Here is a 24,022-nt window from a genome sequence, read left to right on the forward strand (position 1 = left end):
CGCAGCCCCAGAGAATAGTGATAAGCTTGACCCGACCTTTTTTTAAAATACAGGAATGATTATTTCAAGCCCTGGTAGGAAAGGGAGCCTCTAAACCACGCCTATGCAATTTTAGATCCATTCCCTGCAATATTTCCGCCACTCTTTCTCGCAAATGGAGGCTGCCCCTACCAACATGCAACCGGGAACCGGACGTCGCGTCCTACTGAACAAGACTGCACCTCCTTTCCCCTTGCCCGCCCAATTTTACTGTACGGAAAGGCCTCTGCCTGTCCGCCTCAGATCTGCCCGTTTGGGGTGATGGGCGGAGGAGGGCGGAGCACGCGTCCAATCAAAGCGCCAGAGAGGCCGCACGGTAGGCGGGTCGGGGAGCCTATTGGGCGAGGTTCGGAGCGCGGCGACCAATGGGCAAAGCCAAAGAGGTTTGGCGCCTTCCTTTGAGCGGAGCCCAAATCGCCGCCACAGTTCGCCTTCGCCGCCGTTGCCGCCGCCGGGTTCCTCTCAGGGGGTTGAAAGCCCGGCCTTCCCGGCCATGTTCCTGACGGACTTTCGCAGAGATTTCTATGAGGTGGTCGTGAACCAGGTGAGCGGGGCTCCTCCCGTGTGTGTTAGCAGGTCCCGGCGGACCCTGCGAGAGCCCCGACGGAGAAGGCCTTGCTCAGCCCCGAAGCCCGTTGGGTGGCCTCGGTCGATGTTGTTGTTATTATTACAGTGGTACCTCGGGTTAAGAACTTAATTCGTTCCGGAGGTCCGTTCTTAACCTGAAACTGTTCTTAACCTGAGGTACCACTTTAGTTAATGGGGCCTCCAGCTGCCGCCACACGATTTCTGTTCTCATCCTGAGGTACTGTTCTTAGCCCAAGGTACTGTTTCTGGGTTAGCAGAGTCTGTAACCTGAAGCATTTGTAACCCTGTATTTCGTATCTGTGCTGCCGAAGCGAGCACGTTCTTGTTCTTATGTCCATGTTGTTGTTCAGTCGTTTAGTCGTATCTGACTCTTCGTGACCCCATGGACCAGAGCACGCCAGGCCCTCCTGTCTTCCACTGCCTCCCGCAGTTTGGTCAGATTCATGCTGGTAGCTTCGAGAACACTGTCCAACCATCTCGTCCTCTGCCCTCCATCTTTCCCAACATCAGGGTCTTTTCCAGGGACTCTTCTCTTCTCATGAGGTGGCCAAAGTATTGGAGCCTCAGCTTCAGGATCTGTCCTTCCAGTGAGCACTCAGGGCTGATTTCCTTCAGAATGGATCGGTTTGATCTTCTTGCAGTCCATGGGACTCTCAAGAGTCTCCTCCAGCACCATAATTCAAAAGCATCAATTCTTTGGCCATCAGCCTTCTTTATGGTCCAGCTCTCACTTCCATGCATCACTGCTGGGAAAACCATAGCTTTAACTATACGGACCTTTGTATAATTGTACGAACCTTTGTATAATTATAACATTTTGTTATTCTTGTTACCCCACACATCTTCCTGGGTTGCCCCAGCCACTCTGGGCAGCTTCCAACATATAGAAAAACATAATAAAACCATTAAACGTTTTTTAAAAACCTTCCCTATACAGGGATGCCTTCAGATGTCTTCTAAAGGTTGTGTAGTTACCTTGGCTCAGGGGTTGCCTAACTGCATACCCTCCAACATTTCTCCACTGAAAATAGGGATGTCCTAAGGAACAACAGGACATTCCAGGATCTAATCAGAAACTGGAACGGCTTTTGTAAATCCGGACTGTACCTGAAAAATAGGGACGGTATTACTAATTGCATATTTAGGTCACCTTTCCGCCCAGGGAGCTCAAGGTGGCCCACATGGTTCCTGCCACACTCCCCATTTCAACCTGACAACAACCCTCTGAGGTGGGTTAGACCCAGTGAGCTTTGTGGCTAAGCTGGGGATTTGAACTCTGCCTCTCCCCAGTCCTGGCCTAGCACTGCGCTGAGGTGGTGCTTGTTTTTCGGGCTGGCTGACCGTGTAGGGGTTATTTATTTGTTCAGAGCTAATCCCTCAGTAAACCGGCCCTGCCATGAGGCAGAGTGAGGCTACTGCCTCAAGCAGCGAATTCTGAGGGGGAGAAAGTGGGTAGAAAGGTGTGCTATGTGGTCTGCCTTGCAGCCCCTGAGCTAACTTACTGCCCTAGCATGGCCAGCAGTGTTAGAAATCAGTTATATAATCTAATCATCAAATGGCACTTTAAAGTTAGGTTATGGTTGCCACAATGGAATGTCTAGGTGCCGGGGTTTTTTTGTTTTTGTCTTGCTTTTTTGCAATTGAACTTACTATTATTAATTTAATTTCTATGCCATTTGTATGTTAAAGAACCTATCTCAAAGCCGTTTACAACACACTAAAACATCAAATTAAATGATCCAGAATAAATCAAATTCAAGCTTGAAGGAAAATATTTCAGATCTTTCTCTAAGTAACATTTTGCTTACCCTAGTTGCCAACCGGGCATCCAGAGATCTCCACATGGTTGCAGCTGGAGTCACAAAATGCACATGGCTATTTTCGAACACTGGCTGGCAGACCATTAAGGCTACCCGCCTCGGGCGGCATGCTCCTTACACCCCACCAGGGCATCGACCTGGATCTTGCCTTGTGCCAAAAAGTTTTGTACCAGCCCTGCCAGTAGGTTCAGTGGAGCTTTTCTCCAGTTAGGCATGTATGCTAACTGTGGTAACCTGCACATTGTCTACTACTTCAGAGGTTCACTGAGCTCAACTGGGCTTAGTCCATCCTCAGTAGCTGTTCAAATGGGATGGCTTTCTAAATCTGCTTGGCTTTTAGATGCCCAAAGTCTCCGCCTTGTTTCTGCTACAGCAGGCTAATACAGCTGCTCCTCTGTTACCAAACGTGAATGAAAACATAACACAATAAAATAAAAGGACAAGCAACCGCATTCCCAAAAGGAAAGCCCAATTCATGCTCCAGGTTGGCGTTTTAATTTCAGTACTGCAGTGTGGAAAAGCAACATTTACCAAGCAATATACAGTGGTGCCTCGCAAGACGAAATTAATTCATTCCGTGAGTTTTGTCATCTTGCAATTTTTTTCGTCTTGCAAAGCACGGTGTCGGGAAAGTTTTGGAAAAGCTTCAAAAATCACCAAAGTCTTTAAAAACCTCAAAAAAGGCTACCACACCGCGTTCTATGAGTTGCTCCTCGAAGTCAAGTCGCAACTGTATTAACGGTGTTAAGAAAAAGGAAACAAACTTGCAAGACGTTTCCGTCTTGTGAAGCAAGCCCATAGGGAAAATCGTCTTGCGAAGCAGCTCAAAAAACGAAAAACCCTTTCGTCTAGCGAGTTTTTCGTCTTGCAAGGCATTCGTCTTGCGGGGCACCACTGTAGCATGCTGGAGAGGCAGCTAGACTGAGTCCTTTCTCATATTCGTACTAGGATACTTTTTATACACCTTCAAATGAAGTTTCTTTCAAGTTCTTTCTGTATCCAGAATTGTGATGAATGAAGTGGTTACAGATTGTTATTCCGTAGTGTGCTATTGTCATAGACACTAATGAAAATGTTCTCTTTTCTTTTTTGGTAGCGGGTGCTACTTCTTGTTGCTTCAGATGTAGATGCGTTATGTGCTTGTAAAATACTCCAAGTAAGTCTCCTTTTTATGTCCTGTTAATGTGCAAAAGTCAAAATGGGTGTAAACTGACCTGTGTGCAAAGATGAGGGGAGTCTAGTTCTCTAATATTGTATCCAGCTAAGCTCTACTGGGAGTAGACACAGTGAAATTAAAGGGTCCAACTTCGTCGTTTCCATTAATTTCAATGGATCTACTCCATTGGATGTAACCCAGCATGAAAGTTTTTGTTGGTTGATGGAGAGATGGGAATTTGCAGCCTTTGTTTGTGCAGTTAAAATACTGTCACCTGATAAGCAAAACTATATCTAAATTAAGCAGTGTTTTATCTTTAAACTGCCTTGAGTTCCTGTCAAGGAAAAAGATGGAGTATATATAAGTAGATTTACTATTATTATTAAATTTCTATACTTCCCTTCCTCTGAGAATCACAGGCTTCACAATATAAAAAAAACAAAAATACACGCCATAGTAACAAACAAAAACAATCACACACACACAAGTTTAAAAGGCCATAGATTCTTTAATTAGCCAAAGGCTAATAAGCAGTGAAATCCTTTTCACATTTATATTATTTGGGACACTTTACCATATTTAGAGTGCAAAACAGGCACTAAAAATTGATGATTAAACAATGTTTTATTTACAGAACTCTGTGAATTTTTGATTGCTTGGATTCTTGTACTTGTCTTCAATTAAATCTTATTTATTTTTATATGACAGTGTGATACATGTTTGGCCTTGCTCAAACTGCTGCTGAGCAAAAGCCATAAACTTCATTATTAAACTAATGGTGATGGCTTGCCTACCTCTTCCTCTAAAATGTCACTTTCATTTCTTTTGAGGCTTTATTCCAGTGTGATCATGTGCAGTATACTTTAGTCCCAGTATCTGGATGGCAAGAACTTGAAACTGCATTTCTTGAACATAAAGATCAGGTAAAAACATAATTAGGATTTTAAAAAAATCAATTTCCTTTCTAGTATCTTGGGTTATAGCGCAATGTGTATTTGATAAGAAGGAATCCTATTAATTCCATTGGTGCTTCCTCCCAAATAGTTCTACATCTTATTACAGTAGTCTAGCCCACTCTTATGGAGAGTTAGCATATGAAGCTAAGCCAGATCATTGATCCACATAATGTAATAATCAATGGCTCTCCAGAATTTCCTTTGCTAGCCCTACTTGGAGATGCTAAGGAATGAACCTGAGGGCTTTTGTATGCAACATAGATGCAGTATCACTGAGTTATATCCCTTCTCCACATGTGACTGATTCTGCACAGAATTTACCGTATTTTTCGCTCTATAACACGCACCCGACCATAACACGCACATAGTTTTTAGAGGAGGAAAATCCGTAGGCATGCCACCCGTAGGCATTTCCTCCATAACACGCACAGACATTTCCCCTTACTTTCTAGGAGGAAAAAAGTGAGTGTTATGGTGCAAAAAATACGGTAATTACTTTTTATTGCTGTGGGTGGCCTGAGTTCTCAGATTAAACAGTGTCATGTTAGATTCTGTTGTGGACAACTTAGAGGAAGACTAATTGCTTTCTGTAGTCCCAGGGAATTAGCTATATTTTCTGTCAGGAAATGTAAAGAGCTAATATTTCATAATAGCCCTGAGGATATGAGACTAAAGGAAGCATTAATCTTTTGGATATGGGCCAGCATTTCATAAACAACAACAGTCTTGCTTGCATATTAATATGACTTCCTTACTTGCAGTTCCAGTATTTTGTTCTCATAAATTGTGGTGCCAATGTTGATCTGCTTGATGTCCTTCAACCGGAAGAAGACTGTGTTTTCTTTGTCTGTGACACACACAGGCCTATCAATATAGTGAATGTTTACAACGAGTCACAGGTAAATTCTGCTTCTTGAGAAAATGGTTGACCGGAATCCATTCACATTGTGATAGATAGGAATTTATAAGTGGATCCTTTGCTTCTAGGACATACTCTGGCTCCTTAAACTGGCATGGGTGAAATTCCAATAGATTGTCTTGTTTTATAGATCATAAATTCCATATTGATTTGTTCACCATATAAGATGACTTTTGCTGTAGTTGTGATGCTTAGTTTAGTTAATTTTTTTATTGCTGTTTACCTAATAGTGTTTTATAGATTGTAATTGTTTTATTGACTTGTTAATGATTGTTAATTATCTTTCACTTGAATCGTTATTTCATTAAAATGTTTCATTTAATTAAGCATTTTCTTTTACTAGATCAAACTATTGGTAAAGCAAGACGATGACCTTGAAATTCCTGCCTATGATGATATCTTTAGGGACGATGAGGAGGAGGAAGATTCTGGTAATGAAAGTGATGGTTCAGAGCCTTCAGGAAAGCGGAGGCGATTTGAAGAGGTTAGTTCCTTAAATCATGGAAGCTTAAATAAAATATACCCATGTATTAAAGGGAAATAATTGTTTCTATCACAGGGCAAAGTTTATAAATAGGCATTCATAATTTACTAGCCACTTTGCTGTGAGGAAGTGAAGGAAGATGCACTAAGCAAGCAAATGGGTTATTGTTTTTTTCTGAGAACTTCATTCTATATAAACATAAAAACTACAAGTTCAGGGAGTTAGAATTCAGTAGGCAACTGTTCTTTCAGGCACTACTTGCGGGATTACTTTATTATCAGTTGTGACAAGGACAGAGAAGGGAAATGTAATTTGCTATTCTAATCTCTGCAGGAAATAGTGGAAAGAACAATGAAAAGACGGCAAAGAAGAGAGTGGGAGGCACGCAGGTATGTCTTCAGATTATACACATTATACTTCTGTTGTTCTGTCTAATGGTAAAATTGAGATTGCAAGCTCTGAAATATTGACGTGGTTAGTGCATCATAGAAGGTGAATCTAGATTCTGTTTTTTAAAAAATTGCTTAGCTTATATATCTTGAAGACAAAGATCTGTGCTCAGCAGTTGTGTTTTAAAATATGTTATAGGTTCAAATATAGCTCTCAGGCAATCACATTGTAAGCAGAGGTTGTTCGGCCATCAGTCATGGGTGCTTTGGTGAGATTCCTGTATTGCAGGGGGTTGAACTAGATGACCCTTTGGCATTCCTCCCAAGCCTATGATTCTATGATGTGGCATTAATTGGATGAAAGGATATTATCAAGGATAGAAATTGGTCACCTTTAGTAGGAAAGGCTTTGTTGATTACCTCTTGGACTGTGTTTCCTCCCCAAATCCAAATACAGTGGAACCTCGGTTTTCGAACGTAATCTGTTCCAGAAGACCCTTCAACTTCCGAAATGTTTGAAAACTGAAAGTGGAAGCCTCAATACAATAGGGAAACTCAAAAGGGAAGCCACCGTGGCATGTTTGGCTTCTGAAAAACATTAAAAAACCAAAGCAGTTACTTCCAGGTTTTCGGCATTTCAAAGCCGAAACATTTGACTTCCAAGACCCTCGAAAACTGAGGTTCCACTGTATTTCTTGTGGGTACAGGATCTCTCCTGCGCACAATTTTTTTTGGCCTGTAAAGACTCCCCAGTTGCTTCAGTGGAGGCAGCAGTTATAATATATAGCTAGATCTAGTGTTTCCTCGCATGAAAATAAACAGGGCAACCTTTGCATGTAAGAGCTCTGCATACACAATGGGGTGCTTTTGATTGGGTTGGCTCTCTTTTTCCACATTACATAGTGGAAATATTTTTTTACAAGTTTAACCTTTTGTACATAACAATTGTTAGAATACAGCATTCTTTGTCCACTAGTGGAAGAGCCCTTGTGCTAGTGGAGGGCAGCGTTTAAAAGCTGCGGAGCAAAAGAACCCAAAGCAACAATTACACTAGCAGTAGCTTGTTTTTCAACAGATGATTCTTGTTGTGCAGTTTTTTCTAGTCAAGCGCTGTATAAATTTTATGAAATAAATAAATCTTCAGTTATGTACTTGTGTTTTCCTTTGCACAACGACTGTCCTTCAGCACAACTCTATTGCTAGGTGCCTTTAACTTAGTGCTGCATTGAATAAACCCCAGGACTTCTTTCTGTTCTTCAGGCAAGAAATTCTGTTTGACTATGAGCAGTATGAATATCACGGTACTTCAGTGAGTATCAAATATCAGTGTCAGTAGACCTTGAAGGAGAACCATTTTTTCAAGAGAAGATGTTATTACTTTGCAAAATTAATAGCAGTTAGTTCAGGATGCCTTACTTTGTGGAAAGGAAGCTCAGCTAGTATCGCCATAGTATATTGTTTATAAATTAATTCTGTTTTTCTGGCTCTTTTGTCATGCCACATCTTTAGAAAGGCCCCTGACCCTCTTCTTGGGTATACATTTTTGCAGTAGCTTTTAACCTTTCTATGAAAATGGGGAAATGTTTGAACCACGCTGCTTTTCAGGGATAAATAAATTTAGCAATTAGTGTTACTTATACACAAACGATAAGAGAGTGATTTCTAATAGGAGTGCAACTTCACTTCAGGGAAATACTATTTTGGGAACACACACACAAATTCCTGAATGCCAAGATCCAATTTGGGGCAAGTACTATTTGTGAGAGAACCCCAGCAGAGATTTAAAATCACAAAATATGCAGCAAAGTAAAGCGTGGAAATACAGGCTGCTAGACCTTTAAAACATGCCCTTGTGAAGTCCAAAACTTCCCTCTTCCACCATTATAGGAAAAAACCACACATTTGGGAGGTTAAAAATTGGTTTACTTACAAACCTTTCAAAGGACCGTTTACTGTACTTCAGAAAATTGCACAGGCGGTAAAACTTGGGTTAGTTACAAAGTGGCGAAAGTTCCTAAATATTGGTATAGGAACTCAAGATTGGCTTGTGAGAGGCATGCAGTCTGAGTTGCAGCAACCAGCTCAGACCTCCTCACATGTTGAGCTTCATAGGCGGACTTGGGGGTAAATAGAGGCATGATTACCTAGTTCCTCCCAAGGTGAGAGGAAGCTAACATAGCAGGACAGCTTACTCTATGATATTAACCCCTTCATGTGTTAATTACACATAAGCATGTTGGTGGTCTTGTTATCCCCCAAACCTTGGTGATAATATGAGTTACATATTCAGCTGCCCCCAACAGACTTCTGAGTGGTGGTGCTGTATTCTGAATGTGCAGGTGTGGGGAGGGAGCAGAAAGCTCAGGTCACTCCTGTACAGTTTGAGGCTGAGCTCTTGTCTGCTGCTGCTTTCAGAAAAGAGCAACAACAGTTAACAGATGTTGTAATTAGTTCAGTTTCTGAAGAGACTGTAACAAGCCATGGCTGCCCCTTACTTTTGTGAGAGTAGTAACGCTGGCCCTGCTAGATGCTGAAAACATTTGCTTGTGTGGAAAAATCTGTCCTTCCCCAATCACACTCAGGTATTAATTGTTGTTTTTCCCCTCTTGTAGTCTGCCATGATGATGTTTGACTTGGCATGGATAATGTCTAAAGACTTAAATGATATGTTGTGGTACGTAATTTAGTTTGTGATAGTAGTATTGCTGACTTGCTTCCAGATGTGTCCCAACCTGTATAGAAATGCCCCTGCCAAAGAGGAAAATCCCTTGAAAGCATTTCTCATTATGCTCTTACGGATGTCATATAAACTACTATTTCAAGTTTTTTGGGGTGAGATCATAATCCCTGATGCTTTACTAAACATGTTTTTTAATGGTGGAATTCTACAAATGAGGCCCTCCATTTGATGCAGCGTTTGAAATTCGCCAGGCACATTTTGCACCTGACTATCGTGGGTGGCGCTGTGGGTTAAACCACAGAGCCTAGGACTTGCCAATCAGAAGGTCGGCGGTTCGAATCCCTGTGATGGGGTGAGCTCCCGTTGCTCTGTCCCAGCTCCTGCCAACCTAGCAGTTCAAAAGCACGTCAAAGTGCAAGTAGATAAATAGGTACTGCTCCGGCAGGATGGTAAACGGTGTTTCCGTGCGCTGCTCTGGTTCGCCAAAAGCGGCTTAGTCATGCTGGCCACGTGACCCAGAAGCTGTACGCCGGCTCCCTCAGCCAGTAAAGCGAGATGAGTGCTGCAACCCCAGAGTCGTCCATGACTGGACCTAACGGTCAGGGGTCCCTTTACCTATTGGCCACTTGCAACCAAGTGAAGATGCCCTGGCGCCAGGATGTCGTCTTCACCATCTGGAGGTGCATGCCTGGGCTGTCCTTGCATCTTGACTGTTTTCACACACTAGCAACACATCCTGTAGAATTCTGTCTGTGATATTTTATCTGCACAATCAGAATGAATTTCAGGAACCAGAAAGTCGTATTGGAAAATGCAACTTTTGAGCTGTCTGGCCCCCAAATGGCAACTAGGCATTCCGTTTTGGTAACCCTGGTTTAAGGAGCAATTTGGCACCTAACTTATATGTCTGAGTTTATAACACTGGTTGTATGCTATTAGTAAGGCAGATATAAAAGGAAATGTCCTTGAGGCACAGGCATTAAATGTCATTCACAGCTATACGTATTTTCATACATTCTATTATTTATTTCCATTCAATAATTGCTTCCTTTAAAACAAGATGATTTAACAATAAAAAAATTCATACATCAAAACAATTTCAAATCCAGTAGAAATATGTCCAGAATCATCCATGCTCAGTTCCTGATATTTGCAGTTAAAAGGAACCCAGGGAGCAGAATCGGAAAAGGCCTGGAAAGGCTTCTGCCAATTGAAATAGGCAGAACTGGGTAGTTATACCAGTAGTCTGAGTTGGTGTGAAGCAGCTTCAAATGTTCCATTGGAAAGTGTGGGGAAATATTTTATACTTGCTATTTAGGCATACATGTGAGTACCTGAAAGCTTATCTGAAATATTTAAAGTGAAGCCCTAGACGTGTCTACTTGGAAATAAGTCCCATTGAGTTCAATGGGACTTACTCCCAGGTAAGTAGGTATAGCAGCTTTCTATCCTGCCCTCCAGATGTTTTGAAATATAAATCCCATCTCTGATTATTGGCCATGTTTACTGGACTGATGGGAGTTGTACGATGGAGGTAGGCTAAGATATAGAATAGCAGCTTAAAGTCTTCGGGGAACCTTTTAAATATTTGTTCACTATTCAGTCTCAGCAAGGACAGACAGAGAATATCTACAAATTCTTGATTCAGTTGTTTTGATTTGCTTTTTAGGTGGGCTATTGTTGGACTAACAGACCAGTGGATTCAAGACAAAATCACTCAGTAAGTGAGCAGTAAATATTCTATTCAAATAGGTATTTTTAAATTGTTAGCTGCTTTGGGTGTCCTTGTGACTGGGCAGAAAGAGGGAATTAAATAATTTTATAACAAATTGAATCCTTTAATTTATACAATTATGGTAGGACAGAAATTACTTTTTAAAGAGGCATGCCCGTTTCATGTGTTAGAGGCGATCCCCAATTCTGCAATGAACTGGGAAACTTGTTTTTTCTGAGAAGCACAGTATTTATAGCGTTTGCTAAGGCTGCATTGTATTTGAGAGACAATAGACTTCATTCCCTTATAATGTCAAAGGAATTTTACAGCATGCATTTTACTGGCAAGCTGTTTCTAATGAATTGACTTCTTTCCACATTGAATATCCTGAAAGCAGGAATGGTGAAACTTTATCTCCTTTTCTATAGAACCCTACACTCCACCAATCAGAAATAGTTGCAAAACAGTGGGTGAGGGTGGCAGACATACATTTTCATAGCATTAAGGAGCAGGGCATCTACAAAGCACATGCTGAGCTCCGTACTTTGAGTTTAGTACTAGAACTAATCTTGCAGCCCTTCCTAAATTCCACTTCTGGCTTCTCCCATATTTTTCTTAATTTTACCAACCTAACATAGAAAACACCTTCACTGTTGTCAAACATAAACCCTTGCAAATCTGCTCATCCCCTAGAGATCTACTGGTAGATATCAGTATATATTTTTTCCTCATCCTTTCTCCAAAAGACATTTAATATTTAAAAGGCAGATAATAGAGCTGCCGGGAAAAGAGATTGAACTAACTATTTCGTATCTGTTTTCTCTGTAAAAAGAATGAAATACGTAACAGACATTGGGTCTCTGCAGCGGCATGTATCTCGGCATAACCATCGCAACGGGGATGAAGAAAATTCTCTTTCTATTGACTGCATGAGAATAGCATTTGAATATGAGTATCCTTCTAAATTACTTTGCAGAAATATTTCTAAGACTTGGGTGAAGTGGTTTGTAGTACCAGTTGTTGCATTGCCTATGCCAGTGGTGGCGAACCTATGGCACGCATGCCAGAGTGGGCACACAGAGCCCTCACTGCTGGCACATGTGCCATCTGCACTGTTGTTTTGTTGTTTTTTTCCATTTGTGCTCCCGCTCCTCCCCACACTACTGCGTGCGTCCGCTGCTTAAACCCGGAACCTTTTCTCCCCCCCCCTTTTTTTCCCCCCTGGTAGCCGGCAATTGTGTTTGGCAATTGGTCTGTTTTTTAATTGGCTGTGGCAATGGCTGTTTCTGATTGGGCTCAAAAGAATTCGTTATTTGACCTTCCTTGTGATTTTTTTTCTGCGCCTTTTTCAGCGCTGCGTGGTAGTTCCCAGCTCCCTACTCCAATCCAGGCCTCGCCCATTCCCTTCCTCTGCCTCCCCCCCAGCTCCAATCCTCTGCAGGCCCCTCGCCTCCCGTGGGCCCGACCTGCCTGGCTAGGAGGGCACTTGTACCCGCCGCATGCCTGGCCCAACCCAGCCTCACCCCTTTGGCGCGGCGACATTGCTGGAGGGAGGGAGGAAGGAAGATGGGGAAGACCACGCCGGGATCACGGGCGGGGAACAGGCAGGCAGTCACGGCTGTTGGACTGGCTGGCTGGGGTGGAGGCTCTCCCTCTCCTGGCGCCGCTCACCTGGCCTAAGGCCTGCTCTGTCCTCCCCATCGCAGCAGCCTGAGAGCGAGCCAGCCAGCTAGCAGGGTGGGAGGGGGGAAGAGGGAAGGAGATGGCAAGACCCGCGGGGATTTTTCTGTTGTGTCTCCCCCCAAAAAAGCTCAGCAACTTTGGGGAGTCTCCCCAAAAAGCTCAAAAACTTTGGGCACTTTGCAATAAATAAGTGGGTTTTGGTTTGCAGTTTGGGCACTCAGTCTGTGAGTGGTTCAGTTCAGACATAATGGCACTATTTCAAAGCAACCTGTTTATTGGAGCACAAGCGAGCGATGAGCTCAAGCGCTCTTGCCTTCCCTTTCCCCTCTGGAAGCTGGTCTCTGAAACCAGGAAAGTCCCTCAACAACCAGACGCAGGAGAGGGAGGCATTTATTCATGCTCCAACAAACTATGGCTTATTGAAGCAGCCCTGTCATATCTGATCCGGACATTGTGATCCAGACAAGTCATTTTGAACTAGAATGCAATAGGCTTTTTTGATCCAACCTGCTGTAATTACGTACTTTTCCTAATTCTTATCGATGGTCTTAGCTTGTGCCTTGCGCTCTATCAACATTGGTCTCTGTATGAAAGCCTCTGTAATACCTGCTACACTTCGGCCAGCTTCAAGCTTTGGTCTGTGCAAGGTCAGAAGAGACTTCAGGAATTCCTTGCTGATATGGGGTGAGTTAATAAGGAGATTTTAAATAAATAAAGAGTTTGTAAAAGAGCCACACACATTGATGCTGCTATATATTATATACAAAGTTCAGGAGAATGGGTCCTTGTTCTGAATTGTTTACAATAGAAAGCACAGGGGATACAACATAGAAAGGGGAGCAAAATGGAGAAAAGGATAATGGGGGGGATTTGCATTTATTTCAGTTAACAGGCTTATTCACAGTAGGGCATGAGGACTAGGGCAGTGATGGGGAACCCCTATGCCCGACTGATTCCCTGCCCACAGCAGGGTTTGTGGGCATTCCCAATCTGCTGATTGGCAGTGTCTGCAAAGCCCTCTGCCTTTGCCCTTGCAGTTTGATTTCCAGTTGTGCCGGGAATGAAATACTTCATCTGCTGTCATGGTGATGTTAGGTGATTGGCAGGAGTGCCCTGCAGATCTTGGAGAGGTCAGGATCCGGAGCACTAGCTGGATCCAGTTCACTGGCCCTGGACTAGGGGATTGAGACAAAGGATTTGCAGGAATGGTTTTGAAGGTGGATTTTGAAGGAAGCAAGAGGAGGCATTGCATGGATAATGTTGCATGCAGGGCTTTGCATAAGGGGCAAAAGGAGAATTGGGAGTCATTTGGATGGCTGAAGGTAGTGGAGCTTGAGTAAAGGTCATGAGCAAGGCTGCCAAGCCAGGCAAAGTTTGATGTGCTTTCACCTAGACTATTGGGAACATCTCCAGAAAGTTCCATGTTTAAACTCTAGCATCTCCAGGTACAACTGAACCTAATGGTCAGGGGTCCCTTTACCTTTATGGCCTTATGGCTTGATTCAGTTTAAGGCAGTCTTCTATATTCAGTTAGAATACAGCCAATTAACTAACCAGCCCTGGTGATCATCTAATGTTTATTGGATGGATTTCCCCCCTAAATTGATTTTTGAATTCTGAATTTATTGTTATTCACGTTTTATACTGTATTTTATGCTGTTTTTTTGTTGCATCAGTTAAGTGTTTTAAATTTGTTGTTAGCCGCCCTGAGCCCAGTTTTCTGAACTGGGAAGGGCGGGGTATAAATAAAAATTTATTAGTATTATTAATAGTTTTTGAATAATGAACATGAAGATATTGTGACTTGGCAGACTTGCTTCATCACTGAAAATGTGATCTCTTCCCCACCCCCACTCCTCTCCCTCAGCTTACCTTTGAAGCAAGTAAAACAGAAATTCCACTCTATGGACATTTCCTTGAAAGAGAATCTACAGGAGATGATTGAAGAATCTGCAAATAAGTTTGGGTAAAACACTTTTTTACGTATTTGGAAGTCTTGGTAAACCTTTTCATCTCTGTGTGATGGCCTAAAAGGGTATTGTAGCCTGTCTGGACTGAGCAGAAGCAGAAACCCACCCTTGCCCTTACATTTCTACTAAACTTTCAACCAACTATTGAACAGTTCATTTTTTTTTTTTTTTTAAGCACTACTAGCAGGTCTGCCCTTGCTGCTTACTATTTCACAAATATTTTTATTTATTACATTTATATCCCACCTTCCACGGAGCTCAGGGTGGTATATGTAGCATGGCGTTTATAACACAAATTTGCAGGGTTGTTTTAGTGATTTCTAAAGTAACATGATTTTTTAAAAACATGATTTTTTGGTGTGTGCCTAGGGGAAATAATACTGTTTATAAATAGTAATGCTCTAAAAGGAACTGTTTGGCTGTTGATTGGACTAGCTGCCCTGATATCACAGAAATGGCAGGGCAGGCAGAGTTCTTCAGCTGCCACCAGCTGAACTGAGCTGATCTAATCCTAGAGAGGGTCAAAGCAAGCAGAATGTGTTAAGGAAGTGTTAGGCCAAGGAAATGAGGATTGGAGCAGGGAAATGCCTAGAAAAATGAGAGGAAGAGGAAAAGAATAAGGAAAACTGAGAGAAAGATAAGCTCCTACATATTGCCATGAGCTACATAGGGAAGGGATTCAGGTGGACAGAGTTTTGTTATTAGGTAGTCTTCCAGAAATGGCCTTTAGAACATTAAATTCATGATTTCTTTAGCTACTCTCATGGTGTGTGTATATAGTATGTTCAGTGCTAAGACAGCAGGGATTTTAAAAAAGCTTTTAACATCTCTCTGTTGGCTTAATTTGGTTTTGCAGAATGAAGAATTTAAGAGTACAAACCTTCAGCATCCAGTTTGGTTTTAAAAATAAGTTTTTAGCAAGTGATGTGGTGTATGCAGCTGCTTCTTTAATGGAGAACATGGAGAAGGACGAAAGTGGAACTGACAATTTCATCAAAGCTTTGGATAGTCTTTCCAGGTAACACACATAGTTTTTCAAGCTCATTCAAATCTGCTTTTTAATTTTTTTTTACCCACAACTGATTGGCAGTAAGGCACTCTAAACTGTTACATAAAACATTCAAGGTCAATAAGAATGTACCAAGCAAGTGGTTACTGATAATAAATTAAGAAGTCTTCAGTACAGGTTTTTCTCTTCTCTGGTAAAGTAAGCTTCTTTCTGTTTTCCTTTTTTTTCAGGAGTAACCTGGACAAGTTGCATCAAGGGCTGGAACTAGCCAAAAAGCAACTTCGTGCAATTCAGCAGACCATAGCCAGCTGTATCTGCACCAATCTTGTAATCAATCAGGGACCGTTCCTTTACTGTTATCTCATGGAGGTAAAATTTGCCTGGACTTGTTTCTCAGTTCTGTGCTGTACTTTTAAAACACTTCATTTACGTTAACAAGCTTGAAGTTCTAAACTGAATGGTTTTAGCTTCACACACTTGACACATGCTGTATCTACAGCTTTTCAGAGCCAAATTTAGATTAGATGGTGGAAGTACTTTTAAAAGAAATGTAAAGAGATCTGATTGCAAATCTGCAATGTTTGGCCCTGCATTATGGAGCCCAGGAGAGTGCAGTGTTTTTTCCTTTAACATCTTAAGATTTCACTCTGCATGAAAACAGGGCTTTGAGTGAAACTTGCAAGGATACCAGTCACTGTACACTTCATTTTAACTGATTTTAGTATTGTATTTTTAAAAATTGTTGCAACCTGCCCCAGGGCGTTTGTGGTGAAGGGCAGGTAAGAAATACTATACGTTGATGGTGGTAGATTTGTGATCCAGGAGGTTCAGTAATCACCTTCAGGAAAGCAGCTGCTCAGCTGAACTTTTATTTATCTTAATAATAGCCCTGCATACTGCTTGACAAGAACCTTTTGAATCTCAGCAAGAGAATCTGTTGCGGAGAAAAAAGACCCAGTGGCCTGGTATACATGTAGAAGCTCTGGCACACATCTAAAAGGACCATCTGCCCTATAACCTGTATATGGAAATTACTGCCTTTGGGGGCGGGTTTAGTAATTATATCTCTTTTTTCCTTCCCAGGGCACACCAGATGTGAAATTGTTCTCCAGACCAGTATCGTTATGCTTGCTTAGTAAATACTTACTCAAGTCATTTGTTTGTTCTGTAAGTCATTTTCTTTTTCCCCTTCTGGGTTTGCTTAAGTTACGCTGATGTTCTGCATCTAGCAGCATTGCTCAGACAAGACCTTTTCCCACAGCAGAATGGGGCGGGGGAGCAATTTTCAGAGATCTCCTGCAGTCCCCACACCCACATAATCTGCTCCAGGAGCTCCCTTACACCTCTTGAACACATTTAAAGGAGGGGGTGTTGAGTGGTCCTGCTGGATACAACTCATCATCTCCGTGATGTTGAACAGCACAATTTTCTTTTAATATGCACTCCGAGAGAGAGGCGTGCTGAAGTGATACATAATTGTACTCATAAGGACCAAATTACAAAGGACATGGCTTGAAATGCATACAGTAAGCCTGCAACTTACTTGGTGGTTATATTTCAGGGATCACACCTAAAGCCAAAACCGTGTACAGTGGTACCTCGGGTTACATACGCTTCAGGTTACATATGCTTCAGGTTACAGCCTCCGCTAACCCGAAAAAGGACTTCGGGTTAAGAACTTTGCTTCATGATGAGAACAGAAATTGTGCTCCGGCAGCGCAGTAGCAGCAGGAGGCCCCATTAGCTAAAGTGGTGCTTCAGGTTAAGAACAGTTTTAGGTTAAGAACGGACCTCCGGAACAAATTAAGTACGTAACCAGAGGTACCACTGTATAGTCAAAAAACATTAGTTGCAATGGTGGGTGGGATTGGCAAAATCATTTTTCCTGGGGGGGTCTGCCCCCTTTTTCTTTCCTTTTTAATTTTTTGTTTTTCCAAGAGCATAAAGCTGAATGCACACAAGTTAAATGTGTGCACGTTGTGGGTTTACTGTAGTTGAATTTAATGTGCAGATTAAAAAAAAAAAGCAAATAGCGCCAGTGATGCTACTGGGAAATTTACTCACAGTACAAATGGCACTTTCGGGCGAGCAGTTTTTCTTAGGTTAGGGGCAAGGGACGAAAGGGTTAAATTCTCCCCTCCCCATTTGCTGCAATTTAATATAGCTCCTTACTTTGGCTCTAGAGTTAGATGTGAAGGCCTGAGCGGGGGGGAAAGGAACAATGCAGGGAGCCCACATTCCCCCCCCCCCAATTTTTCTGTTTTTCCCCAGGCTTTCTCATGTGTACTCTAAATTAACTCAAGAACTGACTTAAACAAGGCATTGTATTGGAAGAGTAATACTACAGGACAGTTTAATTTCTGAGCATCATGTGTTGGATGATTTTTTTTACTCATTTGGTAAGGCAGAACATTGCAAATCTACAAAAGGACCAGGTTTTCCAGAGAAAAGCACATTCAAAAAAGAATTATGCATTTCATCCACCATAGTGCTGTAACAATTTCTGTTTTTAAATTTTATTAAATTGCATTTTAAGCAACTTAGCATAGCATTTAAACTATTTTTATTGTAAGGCACACGTGAGTTCCTTTTAAATATGGGTAAGATAAAATCTCATAAACCTAGCAGAGCAGTAAGTATAAATAAACATCTGTGTGTGTGATTGCTGGAAACAACGTCTGTCTGGTTACTGCTGCCTAAGGAACCTCAAAACGTCTAGCAAACGTTTGATCTATAATCCTTTTTAGATAACTTTAACCCTCAAATTAACTCCTCATCAGTACTTTAAAAAGCAGAGCTGAAGTTTTCTGATTCTGTCTTTGAAGTTTATGTAATCAATGTGGTTTCTGGTTTCCAGACAAAAAACAAACGCTGTAAGCTGCTGCCAATGGTTATGGCCGCACCAATGGACACTGAACAAGGCACAGTGATCATGGTGGGGATTCCACCTCATCTGGAAAGCTCAGACAAAAAGAAGTAAGAGTTTTATTTGCTGGCCCTTTTAGATAAGATGCTCCATAAACTGAGCTGGCTGTTCCAAGTCTGATCATTATTCTGGAGTATGTGTGGGGAGGGAGGAGAAACAACAGATACGCATTTGCAATGAAACAGGCCAACTCTGTATGGTATTTTGGGTGCATGCTGAGAACTAGCCTGGTGTAGTGGCTTGCATTTTGCACTTGAACCAAGGAGACTCAAGTTCAAAACCTTGCTTAGCCATGAAATCCGCTGGGTGGTCTTGAGCCAGTCACTCTTTCAGTCTATCTTACCTTGTATTGTTGTTGCAAAGATGAAATGAGGTGTTGGTGGGGTCCTAAACTCTTTGGAGGAAAGGAAATATGGGAATAGTTTGCACAGTTGCCATTTTTGCAGCTTGTTAAATTTAAGCTGTTGTATCAAACGATTTTGCACTTGTATAACGTGGGGCACCTGGATTTTGCCAATCCCCTACAGCCTCCCACATTCCCTGAAAAACTGCTCCTGGGGGTTGGAGGACTTTCTAGAGCAGTATAGGGGGCTGTAACCGGGGGAAGATCAGCGCTTTACTCTAGGACCAAATACCAGGCATAGGCAAACTCTGGCCCTCCAGATGTTTGGGACTACAATTCCCATCATCCCTAGCCAACAGCACCAGTGGTCAGGAATGATGGGAAGTGTAGTCCCAAACATCTGGAGGGCCGGAGTTTGCCTATGGTGCGTGTGCTTATTTAATGGATGCTTGGGGTACTTTTTAGAGAAAGGCTAAATGCTTGTTGACTTTTCCTTTCTGGGGAAATGCAAAATGCTTGTTTTTCTCTCCCCCTCTAGCTTTTTTGGAAGAGCATTTGAAAAAGCTGCAGAAAACACCAGTTCTCGGACTTTACACAACCATTTTGACATGTCTAGTAAGTAAATGCTGCATATCTTATATAAGCGAGAGCATCAGCAACTTTTAGGCTTTTCCATGCATGCCTTTGTTTACTTGTTTTTTAATGAGGCACATTTCAGAGAAAATTGTGCAAGTCTGAGTACTTTACTGAGTATTTGTAAGCTTGTAAAAGAGCTGTGGCAGTCAAACATCACTGAGACTTGGAATGTGCACCAGGAGCCAACAATGTGCTTCACCTACTGATGTGCCCTAAAACCAAGTAGCTGCTGTTGCTTTGCATGGATGATGGATCAAAGAGGGAAAAGGCTTATCGGCTCCAAGTATTTACTTCTTGGCACTGAAGTAGTGCGGCTTCTAGTTTTAAAGTTTCGAGCGTGCACACTCATCAGTTGATGAGCACAAGACCAACTGATGACTGGCATGTATGAAAAAAAATAACCCCACATCACAGACTAATGACCTGATATTCTTTCAACTAAAGTGCTTTTTGATGGGAACACTTGATACATTTATCTCTGAGTGTGAGTCACTGAGTGATTTGATTGATGATCATGTATGTATGAATGAATGAATGAACTATGAGGAAATATTACAATGTTGGGAGCTTTTTGCTCTAGGGAAAATAGTAAGAGTAGGGAGATAATAGAGGCACATTAAATTATGTATGGTGTAGATAAAGTGGATAGAAAGAAGCAGTTTCTCCCTCTCATAGTTTTAGAGCCATCCAACTTAGTGGAAGAGGAAGAATGTCACACAGGGCATAGTTTAACTGTGAAATTCTCTACCACAAGAAGTGGTGATGGCCGCCAACATGGACATATTTAAAATGGGATCGGACAAGTTAATGGAGGATAACGCTCTCAGTAGCTACTAATCATGATGGCTGTGAAGTAGCATCAGGGTGGCTCTGAGGAGCAGTTGCTGGAGAACAACTGTTAAGAGAGAATTGCTGTCCTCATACCCAACTTGCGGCCTTCCCGCATACATGGCTGACCACTGTGGAAAAAATGACTTTTCTTAGGTTAGGTAAAGGTAAAGGGACCCCTGACCATTAGGTCCGGTCGTGACTGACTCTGGGGTTGAGGCGCTCATCTCGCTTTATTGGCTGAGGGAGCCGGCATACAGCTTCCAGGTCATGTGGCCAGCATGACTAAGCCGCTTCTGGCGAACCAGAACAGCGCACGGAAACGCCGTTTACCTTCCCGCCAGAGTAGTACCTATTTATCCACTTGCACTTTGACGTGCTTTCGAACTGCTAGGTGGGCAGGAGCAGGGACTGAGCAACGGGAGCTCACCCCGTCGCGGGGATTCGAACCGCCGACCTTCCGATCGACAAGTCCTAGGCTCTGTGGTTTAACCCACAGCGCCACCCACATCCCTTAGGTTAACTAGTCCTAAAATGAATTCTGCATGTGCAACGGTTACCAGTTAATACTGGTAGCAGTGGCTTCTAAATTGACTCTTAGCAATGTAGAGTGACTGGGGAAATCCAGCCAGATGGGCGGGGTATAAGTAATAAATTATTATTATTATTATTATTACCGCCAGAAAATGTTTAAATCAAGTTGTCACTGTAATATAGAACAGGTCCATCATGCTGTGATATGCTATCTCTCCAGTATTTGTGCCGTTACAGACATTTATTTTATTGTTTTAGTTATTGAATTGAAAATGGAAGATCGGAGCAAATTTCTGGATGCACTTATTTCTCTTTTGTCCTAGTGGTAAGATGGCGCTGAAGGATAATTTTTTTAAACCATTGAATCTTGAACAATTTTAGAACTCATTTAAATGCATCTGAATGTGTTCCATTTTTAAAGTTTTGTCTTTCTCCTTTTGTAAGGTCTTGATACCGTTTTATCTGTGAGTTTTACCTTATGTATATGGAATTTGTAAATAGCAATTATCTTGTATCTACTATGTTTGGTTTGTATAGCTTTGATGTGAACCTATTTTAAAGCATTGGGTGTTTAGATGTAGCCAATGCAGGTTTGTTCTTGAAAAATTTAATCAAATAAATTTTTCATTTTATGTCTTGGTTGATGTAAAATCCCTGTGCTATCTGATGATGCCGTGAACATCAATATTTTGCTGATCTACATATTACAAAAAATGGGAATACAGACCATTTCATTTTGTACTTAGGGTGTGCCATGGGTTTCACTTAGCATGAACTGGTGCACCAGTATTCAGAATTTGTAATGTGCTTTTTAATGCTTTAGTGTGTTTTGCTTCTATTTATTTTTATTTCGCAATGTTTGTATACCTCTTAATCAAAAAATATCTCTACTCGATTGTGTTTCATTGGCCACATGAATTATTGCTACTTTCCAAGTTGTGGATATTGCCTACGTCTATGACAGTAACATTGTGTGCTTTGGTTTGTTTGTTTTTGTCCATCCAGTCTTCAGTTTCTTTCCCTATCTCCATCCCCCTCTATGATGAAGCCCATGGGTGTGTCTAGAGCAGGGGTCAGCAAGATTTTTCAGCAGGGGGCTGGTCCACTGTCCCTCAGACCTTGTGGGGGGCCGGACTATATTTTGGAGAGAGAAAATAATGAACAAATTCCTATGCCCCACAAATAACCCAGAGATGCATTTTAAATAAAAGCACGCATTCTACTCATGTAAGGACACCAGGCAGGCCCCACAAATAACCCAGAGATACATTTTAAATGAAAGGACACATTCTACTCATGTAAAAACACGCTGATTCCTGGACCATCCGCAGGCCGGATTTAGAAGGCAATTGAGCCAGATCCGGTCCCCAGGCCTTAGTTTGCCTACCCGTGGTCTAGAGCAGGGATTTCCAACCAGTAGATCACGATCTACCGGTAGATCCCTGGCTGATCCTGGTAGATCACAAGATCCTTATTGTGTACAAAAAGTTATGGGGTGGGGAAGTAAAAAAACTCTGTCCAATCCTCCTCCCAAAAAAGCTCAACAACTCTGGGCACTTCACTGGGCAATCCACACACCCCACACACGCTCCTCCTACCTCCAATGACAATGGGTAGATCACTGCCAGTTTTTTTATACTGGGAGTAGATCACAGTCTCTTGGGAGTCGGACAAAGCTGGTCTAGAGGGTGCAGATGCGGAAAACAGAAAGGTAGGGTTCAGTAAGGATCATAAATCTGAACAATGATGACAGCTGAAGGCAAATCGTTCAGGACTCCGGACAGAGCCCAGGGAGCAGGCAGCTTATTCTGAGAAGAACCATCTCAGCTGAGCCCCTGGCTGTCCCTCTCAAGGCTCCACCCTCTTGCTGGTTAGTGCACATCCCTTGGCTTAGAGCCTGGCGCTCCAGTGCCTCTCCAGGATCCAAGGCCAGCCTGCCCATGAAACAGGGTGAAGCAGCTGCGCCATTGGCACTGCTTTCCGGCAGCATCTCACCGAAATTTCGAGAGATCTCGCAGAGTGCAAGATGATCTCACGGGATTTCTGCGAGATCTCATGAGAACTTGCTGAAAATTAGAGGCGGAGCTGGACGGCACTTCCTGTTTCTCCTCAAGTGGCGAAATGGGACAAAACACCCCTGCCAGGATCTCATTTCAAATTTTCGCCCACTAGGCGGGCACCGGACTGTGTCCTGGGTATGGGGGGGTGGGGTTTTTGACCCCACCCTCGGCCAGCAGGGGCGCCGATTGGCGCTCCTCAGGGGGACACCCTCCACTTTTCTGATGTCCGGGCTGTGATTGGTCCAGACTCCAGCCTGGACCTATCACAGTAGGACATCATCTTCCGACTTCCTTCCCGCCCGAGCACAGTGTGCGCAGCAGCGGAGAGAAGAAGACGTCGCGACTCGAGTCACCAGGAGGACCGGAGAAGTTGTCATTTTATTTCTCTTCAGTCTCCACTGAATGCCTTGACTGGGTTAGGGACCCTTATAGCTCAGCATCAGTTGGTGGAAAGGACATGACTTTACAGGAGCAGGAGGAGCTAACTGAACTGAGACAAAATCGTGGTTTCAAGCTAAGATTTGCTGATCTACCTTTGGACAGTTTTTGGTTGGAACTGCCAAGTTCCCCCTTCTGGCAAACAAAGCTATTTTGACATTGCTCCCATTTTCCACTACATATCTGTGTGAGATGAGCTTTTCAAGCATGATTGCTAAAAACTAAATACAGAAAGAGACTGAGAGCTGTTGACGAAGAGCTACGTGTGTGTCTTTCTTCGATTCCATCCAGAATATCAGCTTTGTGTTCAGCTAAACAGGCCCAGGTTGCACACTGAATAAAGTATTTTATAATTTTTCATATTTCTGTTTACTTACTATTTCATAATAAAGTAATTATAAAATACTTTCTTTGTGTTTATTTGATTCCTATTCAAGAGAATTACTTTATATATAGTCAATATAGGCACAGAGTTAATTTTTTTAACATTTTCTAATGGTGGTGTGCCTTGTGATTTTTTTCATGAAACAAGTGTGCCTTTGCCCAAAAAAGGTTGAAAAACACTGGGCTAGATGACCCTCAGGGTCTCTTCCAGCTCTACAGTTTTATTACTCTATTAATCCTTCCAGTTATCCATGGCTTATTTTACCGTTATTGTATATATGCCATGTTTTAACACACATTTTGCACATGAAAATATATTTATATACCACTTTTAGAAATAGTTTTGCCCCCCCCAGTTGTTCTCTCTCTCTCTCTCTCTCTCTCTCTCTCTCTCTCTCTCTCTCACACACACACACACACACACACACACACGAGAGAGAGAGATTTCAAATAAACACAAACCAGC

The 24,022-nt window shown here is 42.4% G+C and overlaps 1 protein-coding gene across 1 annotated transcript; it reads left to right on the plus strand.

Moving 5' to 3' along the window:
• The first annotated feature begins 369 nt into the window (after nt 1–369).
• On the plus strand, nt 370–21,306 carry CDC45 (cell division cycle 45). The gene is made up of 18 exons (XM_080985200.1): nt 370–583; nt 3,544–3,603; nt 4,434–4,526; nt 5,321–5,458; nt 5,822–5,962; nt 6,296–6,351; nt 7,612–7,660; nt 8,964–9,025; nt 10,701–10,751; nt 11,578–11,697; nt 12,981–13,112; nt 14,296–14,394; nt 15,255–15,416; nt 15,638–15,776; nt 16,491–16,574; nt 18,265–18,383; nt 19,215–19,291; nt 20,933–21,306. The coding sequence occupies exons 1-18, from the start codon at nt 533–535 to the stop codon at nt 20,995–20,997; spliced, it is 1,698 nt and encodes a 565-aa protein (XP_080841326.1). The 5' UTR covers nt 370–532; the 3' UTR covers nt 20,998–21,306.
• Nucleotides 21,307–24,022: the final 2,716 nt, after the last annotated feature.

The sequence above is a fragment of the Podarcis pityusensis genome (genome assembly GCF_964106645.2).
Source record: "Podarcis pityusensis genome assembly, chromosome: 16".
In the NCBI taxonomy this organism is placed as follows: Eukaryota; Metazoa; Chordata; class Lepidosauria; order Squamata; family Lacertidae; genus Podarcis; species Podarcis pityusensis.